General features: G+C 44.2%; 1 protein-coding gene across 1 annotated transcript in view; it reads left to right on the top strand.

The window, feature by feature from the left end:
* PKHD1 (PKHD1 ciliary IPT domain containing fibrocystin/polyductin) overlaps positions 1-20,406 on the top strand; it is a 271,462-nt gene that overhangs the window by 37,160 nt on the left and 213,896 nt on the right. Inside the window, exons 26-33 of the mRNA XM_074820252.1 lie at positions 139-244; positions 729-1,007; positions 5,073-5,203; positions 6,428-6,563; positions 10,137-10,332; positions 11,778-11,845; positions 14,479-16,092; positions 16,257-16,400. Coding sequence (XP_074676353.1) covers positions 139-244; positions 729-1,007; positions 5,073-5,203; positions 6,428-6,563; positions 10,137-10,332; positions 11,778-11,845; positions 14,479-16,092; positions 16,257-16,400 — 2,674 coding nt within the window. The remainder of the gene's footprint in view (positions 1-138; positions 245-728; positions 1,008-5,072; positions 5,204-6,427; positions 6,564-10,136; positions 10,333-11,777; positions 11,846-14,478; positions 16,093-16,256; positions 16,401-20,406) is intronic.

Raw genomic sequence — 20,406 nt, 5'->3', positions numbered from 1 at the left:
TGCTGGCACAGTCAGAGTGCTCTCAGTAGCTCAGTGTGGCTACTGGCATTGCTCTGTACGTCTACCGCGTAGATGTGGCTTTAGAAAACATCTCTGTTCCCTTCCCAGCTTCAGGGTAACCTTATTCTCTGTCTCCAGGTGGTGGTGATGGTGAATGACATCCTTGCAAACTGTTCTGGTTCGTGCTCTTTCCAGTTCACCCAGGAATTGACACCCGTAGTCAGTGATGTGGAGTATTCATCAGGTAACAGGGCTTTTTATCTGAACAAAGAGGCAAAAACACTCTTCGGTGAAGAAAGATCTGCCAGATGCTGACAGTTGTGTGTGTGTGTGTGCATTCTTTTGGAAATTTCTGATTTTATGGAAACTGCATTTTTTAGTGGGATACTTCCGATCAGCTCCAGTCTTAAAATAGGTAGCACAGACACATTTTTAGATTGATAAGAAGATGGTAGAGGCATAAAGGGGAGATAAATGGTGATAAGTTTCATTAAAGTAGAAGGTGGCTCTTGGCTCAAGTTATTTTTAATAAAAATTTAATAAAGAAAGTAATAGCTGAGCAGGAACAGGCAGGAATAGGCATTATGAGGGACAATGAGAGATCATCAGTGGTGTACTCTTTAGGATGTCCCGATGAAGATGGTAAAAACTTTTAACTGTTTTTTGAAACTAAATCCGCAGCACTGCTACACTAAAATTAATGAGTCATCTTGTTGTTATTCCTTCAGATGATGGGTCCCCGGCCACAGTAGTTATCAGGGGATCAGGCTTCACTGAGGAGAAGCCAGCCCTGCAGGTAGAGGTGAACAACATGACCTGCTACGTCATAACATTGAATCAAACTGAAGTGGTTTGTGAGATGGAGAGGTTGCCAGTTGGAGTCTACCAGGTGACACTACTGGTGAGACCTTATGGCTTCGCACTCAATGGCAGCACAAGAGAAGGCATCTTCCTAAGAGTTGAGCCAAAGCTGGTAGCTATCGAACCTCCCACAGCTTCAGAGATCGGTAGGTCTGAACAGAAGACCAGCGCTAAGGGGATATCTACTTTCTGCTTCTTGTTTTTCATGGTATGTTTCATTTCTTCTGTACTTTGACTATCAAGGTCTTCATCTGACAAAAAAAGACATAATATGGCTGGACACACTGTGTGCATCCCAAAGCACTGGGGCAAGTTTCTTACAAACAGTGACAGACTTTCCTTGGTTCTTTGTGGAGACAATCAGTTTTCCAACAAGTTTTGTTTGAGAATTGTAAATTCAAGTGTGTGTATATTTATTCCAACAACCCAGAAGGCTATTAGTGTTTCATGGCTCATCTTCCCGTATCCATTTGACACATAGCTTTATAGTATTAGTGTATATATATATATATAGTATATGAAATGGCTAAACTTTGATTCATCTCAGTCCAGTTGAAGTGAATTCATATTCTTGGAGATAAAATGCAAAACTCGCCTGTGTTTAGATACAAAACTGAGAAACATAGAGAAGCTCAAACTAAATTGAGGCTTCTTCCATTTCTATTACCCATCCTGTCCTTGAAACAGAAGAAGAAATAAAGGATGATATATTCCGTCCCTGAAGACAAAGAGCTTGGAAGATTTTCCACAGTATTCTGGGGCCAAAGGACCATTATGACTCTCATCTGTCCTGTGTGACACAGATGAGAGGACTCCACCTAGAAGTTCCAGCAAGGTGCCTAGCCAACTGTAGCTAAGCCAAACCAAAGGGTGTAAAAAGCCACCCTTTCTTGTTTGGGAGAGGGAAGAGTCTCCCCAACCCAATGAGAAATGTGGAGAGCACTCTTGACACACCTGGGTTGTGCAGTAAGGACCAATGGTCTCAGCATACGACTTGTTTTCAAACAGCTAGGAATGTATCTACAAACAACATGACCCAGGTCAACTCTGACAGTAAAAGTCATACAGATGTTGTCTGGAAACCTCCTAGTTTCATTACTGAGGTGCTCTGAGTTCATGCTGACAGGCATCATTGAGAGCAGGAGTACTGGCCTAGATGCAGCCATGTGGCTTGGAAAACTGCTTGTGCCATGCTTGGTCACCTTGCAGTAGGTAGAAGAAGGGAAGGATGATCTGTGAACTTCTATGTGGATAAGCCTTGGGATGGTCTTGGGAGAAAGTAGGGTTCCTAAGCTGAAACTCAGGAAGTTATGGCCACCTCTTTTCTTCACGTTATGTTGGAGTGTATGGCAAGAAAGGTATTCAAAGCCTTTTCTTTTATCTTTTTTTCCCCTCCTCTCCAGTGGGAGGGTCACATAGTACATAAGGTTGATTGATACTCACTGCTTTAATTGATTAAAAAAAAAAACAAGCTAAAAGAAAAAAGCCAACAGTGGCAAGGTTTAGTGCTTGGGCCTTGTTTCTCATTTCCTTTGCTGACAATCCAGTTCTTCTCCCAATTACAGTAATCTGTCACTCATTAAAAAGAAAGCAAGTATAATGGTATCTTACATTACATATGCCTTGAACATTTATAATTGGAAAGAATTACAGCTTCCATCTGTGTTTTTAATTTCTTCCATTTAAAATACCTCTCTTCAATCTTACCGTAAAGTGCACATATGCAGTATTTCATTGCATATGGATATAAGCGTAGATATCAAAACTTAAGAGTATCAGTCCTTACACAACACGCATGGATTTTGTACTCTAAATCTGAGGCTCCTTATCTGACAACTATCACATTAGACAAGTGGCTTCAGTTTTGAGTTCTTGCTGTTTCTGGCTCTATAACCTTAATATGAGAGGAGAGGAAGCCAGGAAGCATTGTGTATTTTGTTGCATCAGGTCCCTCTTGTCAAAATATCACTGGTCTCAGTGGTGCTGTGCTGGCAGTTCCCTGTCACCTAACTCTATGAGTAGTGCCTTTATAAAGATACTACCATGCTCTAGCGGATGGAAGGAGTTTGCTGTTAATGTATCTGATTTCTGTTCTTTGTCTGGTTTTGCGGCCAGCCAGAGAAAATCTAGAAGATTAAAATTCTAGACTTCTCTGTTGCTTTAAAGAATTAGCAGGAAATGATGCCTTGAGGAAAAGGTACAAGAGACACTGTCATTGATATATACTGATGGGGTTAAGCCGTTGGTGGATAAGGGAAGAGTAACTGACATCATCTACTTGGACTTGCATAAAGCATTTGACAGTGTTCTGCCTGACATCCTTGTCTCTAAATTGGTGAGACATGGATTTTTTGGATGGACCACTCGGTAGATAAGGAATTGGCTAGATGGCCGCACTCAAAGTGTCGTGGTCAATAACTCGATGTCCAAGTGGAGAGCAGTGACAAGTGGTGTTCCTCAGGGATCAGCATTGTGACTGGCGCTGTTTAACATCTTTGTCAGTGACATGGACAATGGAATCAAGTGCACCCTCAGCCAGTTTGCTGATGACCCCAAGCTGTGTGGTGCGGCTGACACAATGGAGGGAAGGGATGTGCCACCCGGAGGGACCTGGACAGGCTGGAGAGGTGGGACCATGTGAACCTCATGAAGTTAAAAAAGGCCAAGTGCAAGGTCCTGCACATGGGTCGGGGCAATCCCAAGCACAAATCCAGGCTGGGCGATGAGTGGATTGAGAGCAGCCCTGCGGAGAAGGACTTGGGGGTATTAGTGGATGGAAAACTGACTGTGAGCCAGCAATGTGTGCTCGCAGCCCAGAAAGCCAACCATGTCCTGGACTGCATCAAGAGAAGTGTGGCCAGCAGGTCGAGGGAGGGGATTCTCCTCCTCTGTTCTTCTCTCATGAGACCCCACCTTAAGTCCCAGGACTTAAAGGGGCTACAGGAAAGATGGGGAGAGACTCTTGATCAGGGAGTGTAGTGATAGGACAAGGGGTGATGGTTTTAAACTGAAAGGGGGTAGATTTAGATTAAGTATTAAGAAGAAATTCTTCACTGTGAGGCTGGTAAGACACTGGCACAGGTTGCTCAGAGAAGCTGTGGCTGCCCCCTCCCTGGAAGTGTTCAAGGCCAGGTTAGACGGGGCTTTGAGAAACTTGATGTAGTGGAAGGTGTCCCTGCCCATGGCAGGGGAGTTTGAACTACGTGATCTTCAAGGTCCCTTCCAACCCAAACCATTCTTTGCCATAGAAGTTTACTTACATCACACACGAAAAGCATCATAAAAGCTTAGTTGGTTTGTAACATAGTTATACTACCATATACACACAAACACTGCATTAGTAAAGTTCCTGTCTGAGTAGTCTGTCTGCCCATCGTCCTAAAACTCTGCAGTACTGATAACTACAGTAAACACCTGTAAGTTTCAAGTAAAATTTCATTTTAAAAAAAATTTGTCTCTGAACCTCATCAAAGAGCAAATTTCAGGTTAGAATTGCCATTAATGTCCGTTCCTGTTCTCTTTTTCAGTTTCTCTTTGAAATGTCCCTGAATCTTCTAGTCACTTGAAAAAGCAGAGGGGCACCTCGACTATTTGCATTGTAACTGGGTGTTACAGAAAGATCACATGCAAGTCTGATTGTGTTGGGTATGATCCTGCATGTGATTGAAGAGGCTCAGCTCAAAGGAGAGCTGAGGGTGCTCAGTGCTTTGCAAAATCAAGCCCTCTGTGACTTTCTTCACAACTCAAGCCCTGCCAAGACCCCTTTCTAACCTAAGTTTCCTAAACACATGCTACAGGCTTTTTTGACAGCAGGGTTCTTGGCAGCTATTTGAACTGTGAAAGCACCTGCTGTGTTAAGCTCATTTTCCATTCTTAGGGCTTCTTCCTTCCTTCCTTATTTCATTCTTGGGCTGGGGATCTTTCTAAGGTTGAGATCACAGGCCAGACCTTGCCAGCTTAAATAAGTATGTCATTAAAAAATAAACTGAGAAACAAACCCACTTCTCCTGTATCATGGACAAGAATTCAACTAATAGGCAAGAAGGATCTCTGGTGAAAGAGAGGAAGCTAGGCACAGCAGGGTAGAGGCAGATCATCATCAGATCAACTGGGAGACAGTACTCCCTTTTATAGTCACCTATTAATAAAGAATCCTTTGCATATAAAAATATCATTCCACATGTTGAATGTAACAATAATTGGTTTTGTAGGAGGACTGAGAGTGGCTCTCAGGGGGACCAATCTGGAAGGGGTAAACTTGGTGTTGTTCGGATCTCAGCCCTGCCCAATTTTGGAGGATGACAGAAATTCAACAAGAATTGAATGTAAACTTCCCCCTCGGGTAAGAAACCGCATTTTTTGGGGGGGGGGGGACAGTCAGCAGCCCTTAGCCCTTTATGTTTTCCTGGCCTGAGCTACACTGGCGAAGGGAAACAGTAGCTCATCAGCCAAGTCATGGCTGTGGGACAATTTTCCATGGACTCCAACTACAGTTTAGACCAACTTAATTAACAATAAACTGATAGACAGTTTATGAAAACCAGTGAAACAGTCAGCAAAATATTCAGATTGCATTATTATTAGCTAAGCCTCACAGAAACGAAACTGGTGAAGGGCCTGGAGCACAGGTCTGATGGGGAGCAGCTGAGGGAACTGGGGGGGTTTAGTGTGGAGAAGAGGAGGCTGAGGGGAGACCTCATCACCCTCTACTGCTACCTGAAAGGAGGGTGCAGAGAGGGGGGATGAGTCTCTTCAACCAAGTGACAAGTGACAGGACAAGAGGTAATGGCCTCAAGTTGTGCCGGGGAAGGTTTAGACTGGATATTAGGAAGCATTTCTTTCCAGAAGGGGTTGTTGGGCATTGGAATGGGCTGCCCAGGGCAGTGGTGGAGTCCCCATCCCTGGAGGTGTTTAAGAGTAAAGTTGACTTAGCGCTTAGGGATATGCTGTAGTTGGGAACTGTCAGTGTTGAGTCGATGGTTGGACTGGGTGATCTTCAAGGTCTTTTCCAACCTAGATGACTCTGTGAAACAAAACTGGGGCTTTGAACTCCATCAAAATTGCATGTCTCTACTTTGAGTTGTCTACTAGTCTATTAAACATGCCTGGGACAATTGCTCTAGCTCACATTGTTAAATCCTCTTCAGCTCCAAATCTTACACCTAGGCCTCCTCTGGACATTATCTGTGTGTTGTGCAAAAACATGCCTAGGGATTGTTAGCAGCAGTGCTCTTTGCTGCATGCCAAAATTATACCTAAAACTATGTTAATAGTTTAAGTGTAGGTATAACTGTCTATGCCTATGACTTACCACTGTTTAATTTGCTAGTATGGATATAGCAAATGAAAATCTGCATAGTCTAGGATCACTTTGAGGTTTCTAACTCTCCATAGATATCCCTTGAAAGTCAACATAACTGTACACATTTAAGTAGAGTTTGGTGTATATACAAATTTTGTCAGTGCCATGTGCCTCACTTAAGTGTGGAAGATGCAGGAATATAGGGAATAACTTTTTTTATTGGTGCATTCCTATTTCTGACATTTTCTTCATTTCTGTTTTTAGGGGACAGAAGATGCTGCTGTCCATGTGACACTAATTTCTGGGTATCAGTCAACAACAGTAAACAACTTGTTCCAGTATGATCCTTCCTTAAACCCTGCTGTTGTATCACTGAGCAGAAACAGAAGTGGCATAGCAGGTGAAAAGGCTGCAGACATGTGTTGGGCATCATCTGTAGAAGTGTTATTATGGCTGATGGTGGTGGGGCAGAGGGAATTTACGTCTATGGAGTTTGGTGATTGGATGCTGTTTTTTTGTTGTTTTCTTTTAACCTGTATTCCCCATGTTTCCTTTTAGTCCTGATCAGACCTGGTTGTTCTATGTTGGTTTTACTTTATCATACATGAGATAATGAGTTGCTTGCCCTAGGCCAGTATGGATGATGTCCACAGGATGTCATGTGTGGTATAGTGCTCCTTTTGTGTCACATTTCTCTAACTTTGCTCTGAAATTACCCCAACCATTCATTCTTGGTAACAGGTTCAGCCATGACAAGAGGAATGAGCTCTAGAGAGCATCCTTTTCTGTGATACCAAAGGGTTGGTCATAAAATGTATCATGTACATTATGGGTTCCTGAAAGTGGAAGAGAGGCAACACTTGTCTTGTTAGTTCCCATTTCCAAGCCAAACTGTTTTCTCCAGTTTGACCTTGTGATCCATTACATTAGAATATGAGTGTAGACTTCATGGAATTTGTGGGGACAAAATTCCAAGTAAATCTTATGGAGTATTGAGCATTCCTGCCTTTTGAAATTTTCTATTTGGCGTTGTTTATTCTTCCTCATTCCCCACCTCCCCCCCCTTTTTTTTTTTTTTTTCCACAAGGCTTTGGCTGGGCATTGAGAATAGAAGACATTAATGGTGAATGGTGTCCACTGACAGACAAGTCTTTTAGGAAGAAGGCTTACTACATTTTTTGTATGGTAATTCCAGATTCCTAGTATCTGAGAGAGAGAGGAAGGAAGATAGGAGGAAGACAGAAATATTCTTGCTTTCCTACCCACCCACCCCACTCCCATTCCTCCAAGGATGCAATCATCCGATTTGGTTTTTTCTCTCTTTTGCAACCTCTCCAGTGCACACCTTTATAAAGCTCCCCCCAGCTCAGCAGTTTGGCTGGACTTGGTGGGGGTGCAAGGAGTTAGGCGACTGCCAGTGACGAAATACACTTCTTGCTGCACGCCCGGCGTTTTGGTTCCTTTCCCCAAATGCCCTTGTCATTTTCTATTACTCCAGAATGCATAAATAAGAGAAAACGTCCTTTATCATCTGAATATTATTCAGATACCATAGCACCAAGGGGAGGTTTTTCTAGCCGCAGGCAGTCCAGGTGCAAGGAATTCCTTAATGTTATAGCATCTTGTGAACGGTGGTGTGGCTGAGTTCAATCTCCTGTTCAGAACCTCCATGGCTTCGTATTTTAATATAATTTTCCTCCTATATAATAAAAAGAATAAATAAATTACACTAATGCCTTCCAGGCATCTAGGATTAAGCTGACAATTGACCAAGAGTCCAAAGAGTTCAAGCTATTAATATATTCAACTTTGCAGGCTTTCAAACTTTATTTGACTCTTTGCGCATGCAGAATTGAAAAGTACTGGCTTCAAAATCTACTTAGAGGAACTGGTAGGTGAGGGGAGCTTCGTGCAGATTCTCCTGCTTCATGGAAAGCAGAGACTTCTCCAAAGCTGAGGCTGTGGAGCTGGATGGTTATGGTGACCATGCCGGCTGTGGAGGCAATGCTAAAGCCAAGTGACCCTGGCCTCTGCTTGGGACACAAAATTGCTACTCAGATCTGAATCTCTAATAAAGATGCATCAACCTATAAAAGTTAATTTTCATTAAGACAAGGCGAGAGAGTAAAGCAGATGAGATGCTCCTGACTAACCCCCTGTGTGGCTGAGACTAACAGTGCCACGTGCTCAATGAAGAAGAGGAATGAGCAAAAATGAAGCTGTTCTTTGGCAGCTGATCTTTACCAGCTGTTCTGAAGCAACTCTGTGGGTAGAAAAATGTTTTGGGCTGTCTGGCTCAGGGGGATGGTAAAGAGATATTAACACCTTTTGCCTAATTAATTTAGGAAAAGGATAGTGGTCTATGGCAGCAGGGAGTTAGACTTGAAGACCCCTTCTCGTCCTGTTTATTCCTGCTTCTGTGCAATTGAAGCCCCACCCTTCAGGGGAGACAGGAGAATGAGATTCATCTCCTAAACACATCTCTGTGCTTGCTGTTTAGATGTCTTGCATAGTCAGTGAAGAGAAATACATGGTTCTGTGTTGGGATTCACCATAGCTCTTTTGTATGTCTTCCTTACAATAAGATGAATCATCCATAAAGGTTCTGTTTCTCTTCACTGACTACCGATACAGCTATCTCAGTGAAAATGCCTTTATTTGGACTGATGCATACCACCCTAGTTTTTTAACCTATTTTAGGAAGAATTTAGGTTATGAAATTCCCTTCTCTACTGCATTGTCCTTTTCTATTACTGCAGTGTGCACAAATAAAGGGAAGTAGGCTCTATCATCAGAATATAATTTGTCTCACAGCAGAGTTTAAACTGCAGAGAGCTCTATGTTTCCTGAAAACAAGGTGCTTTGGAGCTGTGCTGGTTTGTGCTGGGTTAGACTTGATTTTCTCCATAGTAGCTAGTACAGGGCTCTGTTTTGGATTTGTGGTGGAAACAGTGTTGATAATTCAGGAATGTTTTACTTATTTTTCAGTAGTGCTTACACAGAGTCAAGGCCTTTCTGTTCCTCACCCCACCCCACCAGCAAGTAGGCTGGGGGTGCACAACAAGTTGGGAGGGGACACAGCTGGGACAGCTGACCCCAGGTGACCAAAGGGATATCCCATACCATGTGCTGTCATGATCAGCATGTAAAGCTGGGGGAAGGGGGGAACATTTAGGGTTATGGAGTTTGTCTTCCCGAGTAACCGTTACGCATGATGGAGCCCTGCTTTCCTGGAGATGGCTGAGCACCTGCCTGCTGATGGGAAGTGGTGAATGAATTCCTTGTTTTGCTTTATTTGTGTGTGCAGATTTTAATTATTAAACTGTCTTTATCTCAACCCACAAGTTTTCTCACTTTTACCCCAACCATTCTTTTCCCCATCCCATTGGGAAGGAGAGAGTGAGAAGCTGTGTGGGGCTTGATTGCCAGCTGGGGTTAAACCACAATAGGGGCATATGTAGGCATCTGACTTTAGGTACCCAAGGAAAATTCTCATTTATCAGTGGGAGGCTCCTGTTAAAGTTAGATAGCTCCGTAGTGCTGAAAAGTGTGGTCTGGATCATTCACCAGGGATTTTGGAAAAATCCCAGAACTCCTCAGCTTCAGTTTCTGTGAGCTTTAGAAAGACTGCATTTGGCTGCAGGTATTTATAGGATAGATGTTTATGGTAAGGGAGCATGGATCCTATCCTGAGTGTGTACCAGCAGGCTGGGAGTGGCTGTAGATGGTCATAGCCAAGTTCGCTGTGCTAACATCTCAAGACAACCCTGGGGGCTGGTGACCTTATCAGGCATGCCAAGGGATGAGTGGGAAGGATACAGAACCACTGTGATCTTCTAGTTTTTGTTTTAGGCTGTTTGGACCTGTTCTGGCATGATGGTGCTCTGTGCTCTTCCTCGGGTAATGGTTACCTGTGCTAAAATAACTGTTGCCAGAAACACTGAAATAGTGCCACCTGTTCTCCTCTCTGCAGGGGGTCAGGAGCTTCAGATTGGAATATCCCAGTTTGCCAGCTACCGAGGGTCAGATATCAAGGTCCAAATTGGGGGCTCATGGGCACAGATCCAGGCGCAGACGGACCGTGGTGTTAATGTGACACTTCCAGGCTTGGCTGCGGGATGGTACAATGTTTCTGTCACCATCAATGGCATTCCTGTCGCTTCAAACAGGTGTGTGAATGTGTACTTTCCTTAAGATATAAGTTTAATTCTCCATCCTATTTGGTATTTTAGGGTTAATCTGAAAAGAAAGGTAAGAGTTTTCACAAATTCTGTACCTAACGGTGAAATCTGCAGTGTGGTATAAAACTATGAATAATTATCAAGGCATTTATTGATCTGTGGAACCCAAGTCAGCAAACTGCTAATGCTAGTCAATTAACTCCCCTTGGATCAGTAGGAGGCAGGAGAGAAACATTTTAGAAAAAAACAGTTGATTTGATGAAAAATGCATATTCAGGCAATCAAAGGCATTCAGAGATTCAGGTCAAATGCAGATAAATCCTGCTGTAGGAAAACAGCAGAAGAAAAACACTTTTCATGAGAAAAACAAAAGCTAGTTTGAAAAATAAAAAAAAATGCTTTGTTTGGAGAATTTTTAAATGATGCTATTTCCATCTTTTAAGGTGACACTTCAAGTTCATGCCTAGATAAATGTAGTATACATGAATTAAAATGTGAGGGAAAACCAACCTGAAAGTGGGATGCAACAATGCATTGACAAACAACACAGTTTTGGTCCTCAGCCACGCAGCTCTATTCCATGGCAGCTGCTAGAAATGATCCTGAAACAATGGTGTTGGTGAGAAGGGGGCTGCTTTTATTGCTCACGAACCACCATAAACTGCTTGTTACATTAATGAGCTTCAGAAGGAGAAAGCCTGCGGTCGGTGGGATGACATGCAGGGATTCATCCCATCTGATACTGGAGTCTGTTAGCAGCACTATCGCTTTGTCTCCAGGGATAGAGAGTAGAGGGAGATGGATCATCCCAGGAGACAACTCTGATCTCTGGTGGGCTGTGTTGCAGGCTTGAGGAGGTCTGCTTCGCTAACATGTCTTTTTATGGCAGAAGGTGTTTTTGATAGGAGGGTGATGATGAGGAAAAAGAAATGTAGGTGGGACAGAAACAGGGCTGCACCCTTATCTGAGTGGGCTTCAGGAGGTTATGTCTGGGTTTTCTCTTGCTGCATTTGCCTCTGCTCTCTGGTGGGAGGATGTAAGGGGGGAAGGCAGCTGGGATGTCTTTTCCATGCACTTCCATCTCCTGTCTGTGAGCATAGCTATGGTGACATCTGTTTGGCAAAAAAATGCTCATTCTTGCTTCTTTTGACGGGCAATTCAGTTGCATCTCATGGACTAAATTTGGCCCACCTGTTGCCACCTGATAAGACAGCGTTCATAACAGATGTAGCTCAGATCATATGGAAAAATAGTGGGGTGGGGATGGTCTTGTCACTGTGTCATTGAACAAAGGGGATGTGCCAGGTGGGTGTTTGGCTTTCCAACCTAGAAGGAGTTGCAAGAAAGAACAGCACCACAGCAGGAGAGAAAAAAACAATATAAAAAACCCACAAACCCCCCAAACCCCTTTCTGTGTTGCTTGTGTTTTGCAGGGTTGAGCCGTTAATCCAGTACCTCTCAGAGATCTTCAGCGTAGAGCCGTGTTGTGGCTCCTTTCTGGGTAAACAGCTTCGGTACATCTGCAGCCACTTATGGAGGTTAAAGGGATCAAGGGCACAGTTTTCCTGCAGGAATGGAAAGGGCATCCCATTTCACATCAGTTTAAATGAGGGTGTTTTAAATCTATGACCCTTTATTATGCAGACATCAACTGGCAGACAGCAGCAGTCTGGAAATGTGGGATTGTAGTGAGCATCCCTCAATCTGGTTGGCTGGCTCAGGGCTCCCTATGATTGGAATTTGATTTCCCCGAGTGTTTGCTCATGTATCCTTGCATGTTCCCATTGGGAAAACAAAGCACGCCCACACCTGACTCATCTGTGCTGTTTCTTTCAGTCATTATGCCTCCATCTTTCAAGGCTTTCTATGTGAAAGTTAGGTGGAAAGCAGTGTACAACTGTGGTTTGAAGCAAACAATAATTTTAAGTGATCCCAAAGGGGATGTTCATTTTTGTTAAGTTGAAAAGACAAAAAAAACCCTTTTTCAATGTTAATTTTAATCAAAAGTGAAATATTTATAAATCCCATTCCAAGCTTTTAAACATTGGAAATAATTTAAGTGTGTTTCAGAGCAAAACATCACTGAATTAAAAAGAAAAGTTTTACTTTAAATCTTAAAAAGCATATTTGGGGTGGTTGATTTATTTTGTCATTTGTCTGGGGGTGGGGGAGAGTTGAATCCCTGTAGTGAATTTTATATGAGCCCTTAGAAATGCTTTTATAGAAGACAGAGAAATGCTTGTGATGCAACCTCAGCTCCTCCACAGATTGCTCTCCCAGGCTCACAACACATTTAAAGATACAAAACTCAGAGGCTTTGTGGTATGTGATTAGTTCAATAGTTTGTGAAGTGCCCAAACCTTGAAAGATGAGTGTGGATAGAGTTTGGAGAGCAAAGCCTATCAGTTTTGAACATTAAGCTACACTAAAAAAAACCCAAAAAACCCAAAAAAACCCTGCTCACTTTATATTTAAGGGTAAATTGAAATTTAAATAAGAACTGATTAACTCTTTGGCTGCAGTTTTATGAATGGCCTAAGTTGACTAAGAATCTCATCACTGCAAAAAGCACTGGTCTTTCCCTACCTTATCTCTAGTCTTTTGTTATTTCTAACATTTGTGTGGCCATCTGGATTAAGGATTTGAGCTCACTCAGAAGGAACCCCATTATAAAACAACTTGGTTTTCAGCCAGATCATGGGAAAAGAAAGGCTTAATGGATAAGAGGTTGAAGCAAGGTAGGACACTGGAAGTACCAGTACTGTAAATTAAAGGAAGATGGAGAGAGGCTTCAGCTGAGCTCTGGGCTTGGAAGCATGGGATTAGGCTGGGAATGCTGGAGGGTTTGCATTTTTATAATTATCACTTCCTAAAATCCAGACTGCTCCTTTTTCAGTGCTGCCCTGATTCTCAGTGCCCTGTGAGGCAGTGCAGATACCACAGCTTTGCAATATTATGTAAATCTAGACATCAGGATTCATGCTTATTCCAGGTAATTAGCAATTACTCTCATTGATAAGGGTGGTAGCAGAAACTCTGAAGGCTCCTTCTTGTGTCGATGTGGAGAGGAAGACTCAGATGCCATGTTGCAGAACAAATGCCCTGGATCAGATCAAAGATAGCCTGTCTCCCAGTGTGACCCAAATATAGGACGATTTAGGAAGATTATATGAGCGAAGCAGTGTATGATGATACTTCTCTACAACAGTCTTCCAGCTTCCAACAGTAGACACAAGGACAGCATCATCTGGAGCTCATAACTTTGTGTCTAACTCTTCCTGAATTGCTTTTCTATATAAACGACTCTGTCAGTTCACACCAAGAGTCTGTTTACCCATTTGCTGTCTACTTCTGTGGTCTTAAGTAGATATCCAGGGAATAAAAACTTCCAGGCAACCACAGGAGAAAGCAGACAGCCTGTCTTCCTCCAGCCCGTGCACGGGAAGCCCTGGTCAGAGTTGTGTTTGGCAGTGGAGGGGAAACAACTCTTCTCTTTTTGTTCTACCCGTCTTAAATGGTGCAAACTGGGAGCATATGAGTAGGGGAGAGCTTGAAGCTGGAAGCACTCATCAATCAATGTATTAGCTTTTCTGGACAGTAAACTCCTCAAGGGCAAGTAACCATCAGTGCATGGCAAATCTGGCACTCTGCCTGAGTGGCCAGGCAGAAATGAAGACTGAAGGACAGTCTGTGGTTCTGACTTTTTGTTTAAAAGTAGTCATACCTCATTCTGCTTCCCTGTATGCAGCAGGACCAAACCGTCTCTAGCATCTCCCCACCTGTCTGTACAGGCAGTCCCATTCCTTGAGGAGTTCAGTCTCTGTTTACTCTCAGGAGGCCTCTCATAGCACCTTCCTCCAGTTCTGTGGTGGCTTTCCACTGTCATTTACTGCCACAAAGATCCCTGGTTATCTGATACCTTAGCCTCTTGTCCACATAGGATTATCAGGATGCATGACTGCTATTATCTCTAGCTGTCTTTTTCCAGAAAAAGGACTTAATTTCTTCTTCCATTCAGCCTGGCTAAGACTGTCTGCCATGCTTATCAGCTTTATCATGGTTTGTGATTGTTCACAGTCATTAATTCCTTTCCTGCATATAATGTGATTCTTCCTTATTTTGTTTTACTCCTAGGTGGAACACTGCTCACAATCTCTGGGGTGGGCTTTAGCCAAAATCCTGCCCTGGTTTCTGTTTCAATGAACATGCAAACTTGTATGGTTACTCACTCAGCAGAAGAGACAGTTTGGTGCCTGACCCCGCCAGCCGCTAATTTGTCTAATAACGATTCACAAGACGTCTCTGTCAGAGTAAATGTAGTCATCATCAGCAGGTCACTTCAACATTCTGTCTTTGCAAAAAAGACCACCATCTTTAAGTATCAAAGAGCTTTGACTCCTCTGGTTACTGTTGTTGAAATGGAAATCAAAGGTAGCAGCCTGCTCCTGAGCCTCCAGGGGATAAAAATCACTGGATCTGTGGCTAAGCTTGGACAGAGTGAATGTGAACTTGAATTTCAACATGGCAACAGGTCTGCAATGTTTTATCAGTGCTCTTTGCCACTGAACAGCCTGGAACCTGGGACTTTCCCCATCCAGGTTATCCAGAGACAGCTAGGATATGCTCGTGTGACAGCAAGGCTTCAGGCCCTTACTATAACTCCACGGATAACCTCCATATTCCCATCACGAGGATCAATCTGTGGTGGGATGTTACTCACTATATCTGGTATTGCTTTAAAATCCAGGAGGAATTTGGTACAGGTCAGCCTGGAGAGTAATTATTCCTGTGAGATCCAGAACTCTGATAATGATGCCATTAGTTGCATTCTCCTTCCAGGGGCCCATCTTTTGCATCAGCAGTGGTTGGATGGGGCATCTTGGGCTCTTAATGTCACAGCAACTGTCAATGGGATCAACAGTGTCTGCCTTGGAGACTGTACACTCCACCTTCATGAGCAGTGGACCCCCCTTGTAGATTTGGTGACCTGGGAGATCAATGGGACATTCACCTATGTGATGATCAAAGGACAGAGGTTGGCATGGCCGAGTCATAGCCCCATGGTACACATGAATAACCAGACTGTCTGCAAGGTAACTTTCTGGAACGAGACCAGCATCTGGTGTCAGACAGAGTGCATTGCCCCAGGGGAGCACAACATTTCCATATCCAACAGGAAAAGTGGGCAAGCTTGCTTCAGAGAGGCGTCCAGTGTTCTCACCATCCTGCCTCAGGTGTACCAGTTTTACCCACAAAACTTCAGCACCAATGGTGGAGGTCTGCTCACCTTAGCAGGCTCGGCACTGAAAGGAAAGAGAATGACTTCTGTTCTCATTGATCACCGCCCTTGCCTCATTCTCAGTGTCACCTGCGTAGCTATCCAGTGCACGGTGCCTCCAGGTGATGGGACTAGGGCTTTGAGTTTAAAAGTAGATGGCGTCTCCTATTACCTTGGAAATATAAGTTATAACGAGGAGTTTACCCCAGCTTTCCTTTCGCTTGTTGCAACTGGTCTCCTTTTAACGATGACAGTATCACAGGTCGCAGAGTCGGACACCATCTACGTATTTGTTGGAGACTTTGCTTGTAGCGGTGTCACCATCACTCATTCTACTTTGCAGTGCTCAGCTCCTCAGCTCCCTGCTGGCGAGTACCGTGTGCTGGCCCTGGATGTCCCCAGGGGCTGGGCTTCCTCCAACCTGACCTTCACCTCTCAGCTGATGGTGACAGCTGTGAATCACAACTGGGGTAAGTCATGAAGGTTGCAGCTCCTCCGTGGGGTGCACGGTGAGGGACTGTGGTGAGTGGGGTTTTTTGGCATGAAATCAAAAATTATGAATTCAAAAAAATACCCTTGTTAACAGCTGGCTGTTGGGCTTTGTTTTAAATCCCATTTTCTGTCCTTTTCCAAGGTGGCTTGAATGGAGGAGCAGTTTACCTGCATGGAACTGGCTTTTCCCCAGGGAAGACTTTGGTCACAGTCTGTGGAATCAACTGTGGACTGTTGGGCAACACAACGTTGACTGACCTGAGCTGCCTTGCCCCACGCTTACACGGTCAGCTAAGACACAAAATCTGGCACTGTGTTAAAAATATCCCCTAAAAACCTACCTTGACCTAAAAGTGGGGTATCCCAGTGTATGTATCCTAGGGGAACAGCACAGCAGCAGCTCTGGAGAAAGGAGAGGAGCCAACATAGCATTGACTTCTGCTTTTTATGCTCAGTCCAAAGACAATTGCTGTCAGGGAGAGTTTTTGTGTCAATGGCCATGGGCTTTGGACTAGATCCACCATGCCCCTTTGGTCACACATGCTTTGTGGGTCCACATGAGATGTGTACAATGTCAGCAGTTCCTTGTGGCAGTTGTTCCTTGTGAAAAATGTCTCACATAAATGTGCATGAGGGCTGTAGGGTTGGGTACCCAAGCGCCTCTTGGACATCATGGCCAACACTCCATGTTGGGACCATTTCTGTTCAACATCTTTATTGATGATCTTGATAAGGACATAGAGTGTATTCTCAGTAAATTCACAGATGACACCAAGTTAAGCGGGAATGTTGATCTGCATGAAGATAGGGAGGCACTACAGAGAGACTTGGATAGATTGGATCGGTGGCCAGCGTTAACAGGATGAGCTTCAACAAGGCCAAGTGCCAGGTCCTGCACTTGGGCCACAACAACCCCCTGCATGGCTACAGGCTTGGGGAGGTGTGGCTGGAGCTGTCTGGAAGAGAAGGGTCTGGGGGTTCTCATTGACAAGCAGCTGAACATGAGCCGGCAGTGTGCCCAGGTGGCCAAGAAAGCCAACGGCATCCTGGCTTGTGTTAGAAATAGTGTGACCAGCAGAAGCAGGGAGGTGATAGTCCCCCTGTGCTCTGCACTGGTGAGGCCACACCTGGAGTGTTGTGTCCAGTTTTGGGCACCTCAATATGAGAGAGATCTCGAGGGGCTGGAGCGAGTGCAGAGGAGGGCAACGAAGCTGGGGAAGGGCCTGGAGAATAAATCCTGTGAGGAGCGATGGAAGGAGCTGGGACTGTTCAGTGTGAGGAGGAGAAGGCTGAGGGGAGACCTCATCACTCTCTACAGCTCCCTGAGAGGACATTGTAGAGAGGTTGGTGCTGGTCTCTTCTCCCAGGGAATTAGTGACAGAACAAGAGGGAACGGCTTTAAACTGCAACAGAGGAGGTTCAGACTGGACATGAGGAGAAAATTTTTCAGAGAAAGAGTGGTCAGAGAGTGGAATAGGCTGCCCAGGGAGGGGGTGGAGTCCCCATCCCTGGATGTGTTTAAGGGTCATTTGGATGAGCTGTTGGGGGATGTGGTGTAGGGGAGAACTTTGTAGAGTCGGGCTGAGGGTTGGACTCGATGATCCCAGGGGTCTTTTCCAACCTGAATGATTCTATGATTCTAACTTAGTGAGTTGAACCCCCTTAAATGCCTTTTCTTCTGTGGTCCCATATGTTTTGTGTTTTGGCTGCATGGTGGGACAGCTTCAGTGGGGTAAGGGAGTGGGAGGAAAAGGTTGAATGACTGGGAGGGTGAACAAATGATGTACTGTGTTCAGTTCATACCTTTGGGAACATGGAGATGAGGATTTGAATTCACTGAGAGGAAGAGGGGATCAACCCACAGCCAGAGCACCCTCTATAATTGATGAGAGGCAGCAGGGAATGATGCCACGACCTCCAGCTCGATCAAAGAGAGAAATAACCCTGCCTCAATTTTGGAGGAAATTTTTCAAAATAGGCATTTCCTGAGACAAGGCGTATTTCCTCTCTCCTACTGGCAGCACAGAATTAGACTCCTAAGATTTACAAAAGGCAGGATTTAAGATTTTTCAATCTCACCCTGAGATATATGCCAGTCCCCAAATGCTAAGCACAGAGCACCTTCCTTGGTGCTGCAGCATTGCGACACTTGGTAGCATAACACTTCAGCCCCTTCATAGCTCTGATGCTAGGAGAACATCCTGAGATCTACAGAAATATTTGCTGTCCCATGGCCATCCAAAGATCCATTATCCAGCTGACCAAATACCCATGGCCTCTAATCCTTTGTGAACCTGGAGTAAAGGTGGTAGTGAGAGAGTCCATCAGGGTAAATTGCCAGGGTTTTGCTCAAAGGTGTGTGGAATCGTCATCCTTCAAAAGAGTCAGAATTTGATTAGATTAGTCATGAAAGTTAAATTTTTGTTTTTTTTTTTTTGAGAAAGGGTTGGGACAAGAGGCATCCAGGGGTCCTCTCCAGCCTCACTTATTCCAAAATTCTAAATTTGCTCTTGTCATTTTGAACAGTTTCTTTCCTCATCCATGAATAATGCTAAGAGAAATGGAGGGGGGAAGAAAAAAAAGGGCTTTAAAACCCAACCACAAGCACTCAAAAGGACACACGAAGAGGTTGTAAGGGCTCAATTTTCTTTGTTTTAAGCAAGATCCAGGCACAATCCACAAAACTACTTATTATTTTTTAAACAAGAAAAAAGACATGGTGCTGGAGTGCTGAAAAAAAGAATATCAGAGCACAAAACAGGAAAGTCTGGTTATTGCAGGAATAGTAGCAGAATAAAATGTAATCAAATTGATCCAAACTGTGAAAACATTAATAACTGTGTTCAAAATTCACTGAGTGGTAGGCAGCAGAGGGAGCCTGGGGAAAACCATTTCACAGGCAGGACAAAAATGCTTATTACTGACACTAGATGTCAGCAAGCGAATGCTGATTGCTGCTCATTTGCTGGTTGGGTTTCTGGAGAGAAGATGCAAAGGATGTGCTGCCTCACTAACCAAAGGGACACAGGCACTATTGCTTTGAGGCCAGTTACAAGACAATCCCTCTCTCCCCTGCCATGGATTTTGCAGTGTGCAGCCTTGCAAGTCTCACCAGTCAAGTTACAAAAATGTTCATCTGTCAATGGAGTATTTATGGGATTTTTTTTCTTTTTTTTCTTTTTTTTTTTTTTTTTGCATTAAAAAAAAGCACATCCTTTGCAGGCTGATTAAATCTGTGAGTGTTTGCCAGGTTATTTATACTGCCTGAGACAATGTGTTCAGCCTGTGCACATCTACATGTGGCATCGGTGAATCTGTATATAGAGCAAGATGCTTTCCAGATAGCATTCCTCCTAATATTAAAGGGATTACACACCCCCACCATTTAGGGCATAAGTGGATTTATGAAGTGCAGTTAGTCCAGTCTCACCTCGTGCTTTACATGATGCTGTTTGCCCGGGGAAGTTTGCCACTTGGCACTCGCACATCCAGTGCTCAGACCTTTCTTTCACAGTCTCGTCCACGTGGGAGAGGTGGCGAAGCAACTTCAGGGATGTGGGACCACAAGCGGTGAAGGAGACGGGAGGGATAGATCTGTGGTGCCCCAGGGCCCCTTCGGTGCAGAGGCTGGTGCAGCCAGGTTGGATGCTTGTCTGGCATTTCCCAGCGCTGCTTGTGGACCGGGTGATGAGAAGTGAAGAGTTCAAGCTGCGTTTCTTCTGTTACAGCATGCTGTGAAGCAGAAACGCCTCCCCTCTGGCACTGCGGGATGTCAGGTGGCAGCTCGCTGGCCTGAGGTTTCAGTGCTAGGTCATGTTGTGTCTGGCCTGCTTAAGATTAGAGGTGTTCACGTGGGAATCCCCAACTGGCCCATCTAGCTTACTCATGTGATCAACTCCACAGGGCAAGGCTCTGCAGGTAGGAAATGTGACTTCTTTCCCATTTAACAGGCAGTTTTCAAAGACACGAGGAACCACCCGTCTCAGCAGGATCCATCCATAAGCCTGCCCCATGGGATCTTCCTTAGGAACAGCAGCTGAGCGGGGTTGCAGCAAGGTTTTGGCTTGATCTTTGACAAGAGCTGGGCATGTTAAGTACTGAAACATGCTCAATCCAGAGCACAAGGAATAGGAATGCAAGACTCTTTTATGAAAACTGTTGTCTTTTGCAAGCTGCAGAAAAACCAAATCAGAACAGAGCTAAAATTTGAGTTTCACCCTTAAAGCTTAAGAAAATTAACAAAATTAAATAAAATTAACAATCCCTTCAAGAAAAACCAAAACTGAAGCAAA

Source organism: Strix aluco, chromosome 3, assembly GCF_031877795.1.
Source record: "Strix aluco isolate bStrAlu1 chromosome 3, bStrAlu1.hap1, whole genome shotgun sequence".
NCBI classification, from domain to species: Eukaryota; Metazoa; Chordata; class Aves; order Strigiformes; family Strigidae; genus Strix; species Strix aluco.
This window is presented reverse-complemented; position numbering and strand designations above follow the sequence as displayed.